Source organism: Mesitornis unicolor, unplaced genomic scaffold (genome assembly GCF_000695765.1).
Source record: "Mesitornis unicolor isolate BGI_N332 unplaced genomic scaffold, ASM69576v1 scaffold35432, whole genome shotgun sequence".
Lineage (NCBI taxonomy): Eukaryota > Metazoa > Chordata > Aves > Mesitornithiformes > Mesitornithidae > Mesitornis > Mesitornis unicolor.
The window spans coordinates 19,151-21,112 of record NW_010167741.1 but is presented as its reverse complement, the minus strand read 5'-3'; the positions used below and the strand labels follow the sequence as shown (position 1 = coordinate 21,112).

At 45.0% G+C, this 1,962-nt stretch overlaps 1 protein-coding gene across 1 annotated transcript; it reads right to left on the bottom strand.

The window, feature by feature from the left end:
- Positions 1 to 526: 526 nt before the first annotated feature.
- On the bottom strand, positions 527 to 1,828 carry NDUFA4 (NDUFA4, mitochondrial complex associated; the record flags this gene model as incomplete). The annotated part of the gene is made up of 3 exons (XM_010178804.1): positions 1,787 to 1,828; positions 925 to 1,013; positions 527 to 587 (listed from the first exon to the last, which is right to left on the bottom strand). Coding segments are annotated over exons 1-3 (192 nt in total), but the record flags the coding sequence as incomplete, so codon positions are not given.
- Between the last annotated feature and the right edge of the window lie 134 nt (positions 1,829 to 1,962).

Sequence of the window (1,962 nt, the reverse complement as noted above, 5' to 3'; positions counted from 1 at the left end):
AGCCATGCCCAGCCAGCTTCTCCAGGAAGAATATTACTTAAAGAACATTTCTATTGCATCCAGTTACATACGGACAGTTGTTTTGTTTTCAAACAATCAACTGCAGAACTGAATTAGTGTTTATGTTAAACACTGACATTTTCCTGCTTTGTTTCTCATGAGTGAAGGTCAACAGCTCAGAGCTTCGAGAGCTTCAATTCAGAATTTAAGAGGTTTTGTCCTTCTCCCTGTATGTAACTTCTGAGTATTACGAGGTTTCTCTCACATATAATTCTTCTTTTTCCTACAGTGTAATACATATGACAGCTTGTGAATAGACTCTTTTCTCCCCATTATCAAACAACTCTAGAAAAGTTTTAAATCTCAAACTCAGCTGCCTCTGCTCTAAGTTCTAGAGACAAATAAATGTTGCACAGCAGAGGAAATCTCACTCATCCAGCTACTTTCCAATATACTCAAACATCGTAAAGTAATAGGCTACACCTTTGATATTATGTTTCCTAAAAACCTGTATTTTTCATTTTACCTTGTACTGGTCACTGGGAGACAGTTTGTTCCAAGGTTCTGGATTATTTTTCTTGTCCCAGCTATTGAGAGAAATGCAAGATATGAGAACATATTAAGAGAATCACACTACCTTCAAAATAAAATTTGTATATGTACTGTGGTTGTTAGGGCATGGAAGAGACACCTGTACAAATAAGCTTCCACAGAAAGCTTAAAGACACAGTCTTTTCCCAGCGGTCTCTAAATATCATATGAGAAACAAACAAATCTCAGAAGCAAGGAAATCTCCATGCATTTAGTGCCAGTGATACTGGTGCAAGGCATTAGGGCCTCCAGAAACATAAAGACCAAAGCAGCGAAGTTTACTTTAATAAATGCAGCAAGAGGACTGGGCGCTGTGAATAATTTTATACGTACCAGACATCCGGGTTGAACACTGCCAAACGCATGAGATACAGGCCTGCGCCAATACCTCCAGATCCAATGATCACAAATAGAGGGATCAACTAGAACAAAATAAAACAGATGTAAACATCACACCACAACATAATAAGATTATTATATAGCACTTCTGAACAGCAATGACTAGAACAAGAAAGAAAAAATTGTCATACTACAATACTACAAAACGAGTCAGTATTATTACATACTGTTTCTGACTACAGCAATGACAAACCAAAGAACAAACTCACACACTTGAAGTCAGAAATTATGGCCCTTTAAAACAGACACAAGCTCCCTGAGCTCAGCACATCCCTGGGGTGACAGAGGAACCAGCAACTACAAAGAGGCAGACATGAAAAAACACTGCTACATGCAATACAACCAAATGTCCCATGATAACACGTTTCTGAGAAACAAATGCCAGTCCCTCCCCTGCCCAAAACTACCCCTTACCACCTGTACTCCTGATCATAAAATAAGTAAATGAGCAAATGGGAGTGGAGGAGAGTTTAGACAAGAATATGAGCAAAAAGAATGGAAGAGCCACCTTGAGCCTTGTTGCTGAAGAATGAGCAAGGCCCACGCATAGTAGACGAGAAAAGACCTGACAATGTCTCGCCGATCAGCTCTGAGCTGCCCACACACCATCAGCCCCGGCCCACCCAACGGACCAGGATCCAGATGGAAAGGAAACGGAAGAGTGAGGAGCGGGGCGACCAGCGAGGCCGGGGGCACCAACCGCCAGCAGAGGAGGGCGCTGGGAGGGGGCAGCGGCCCGAAGGGGCCGAGCTCCGCAGCCCTCCACACGGACACGGAGCTGCCACCGGGTACTCACGCTGGGGTGCTTCTTGGCGTGGCTGACTATAACGCGAAACATGGCGACAGCGAACGCAGACAAAAGTCTCGCTCTCTACCAGGCTCCTTAGCCCGTCCTCCCTCTTTAGCTGCTGAGGCCCAATGTCACCCAAGGCCCCCGGCGCGGCAGGGGCCCCGCGCCCCCGGCCGGCGGGA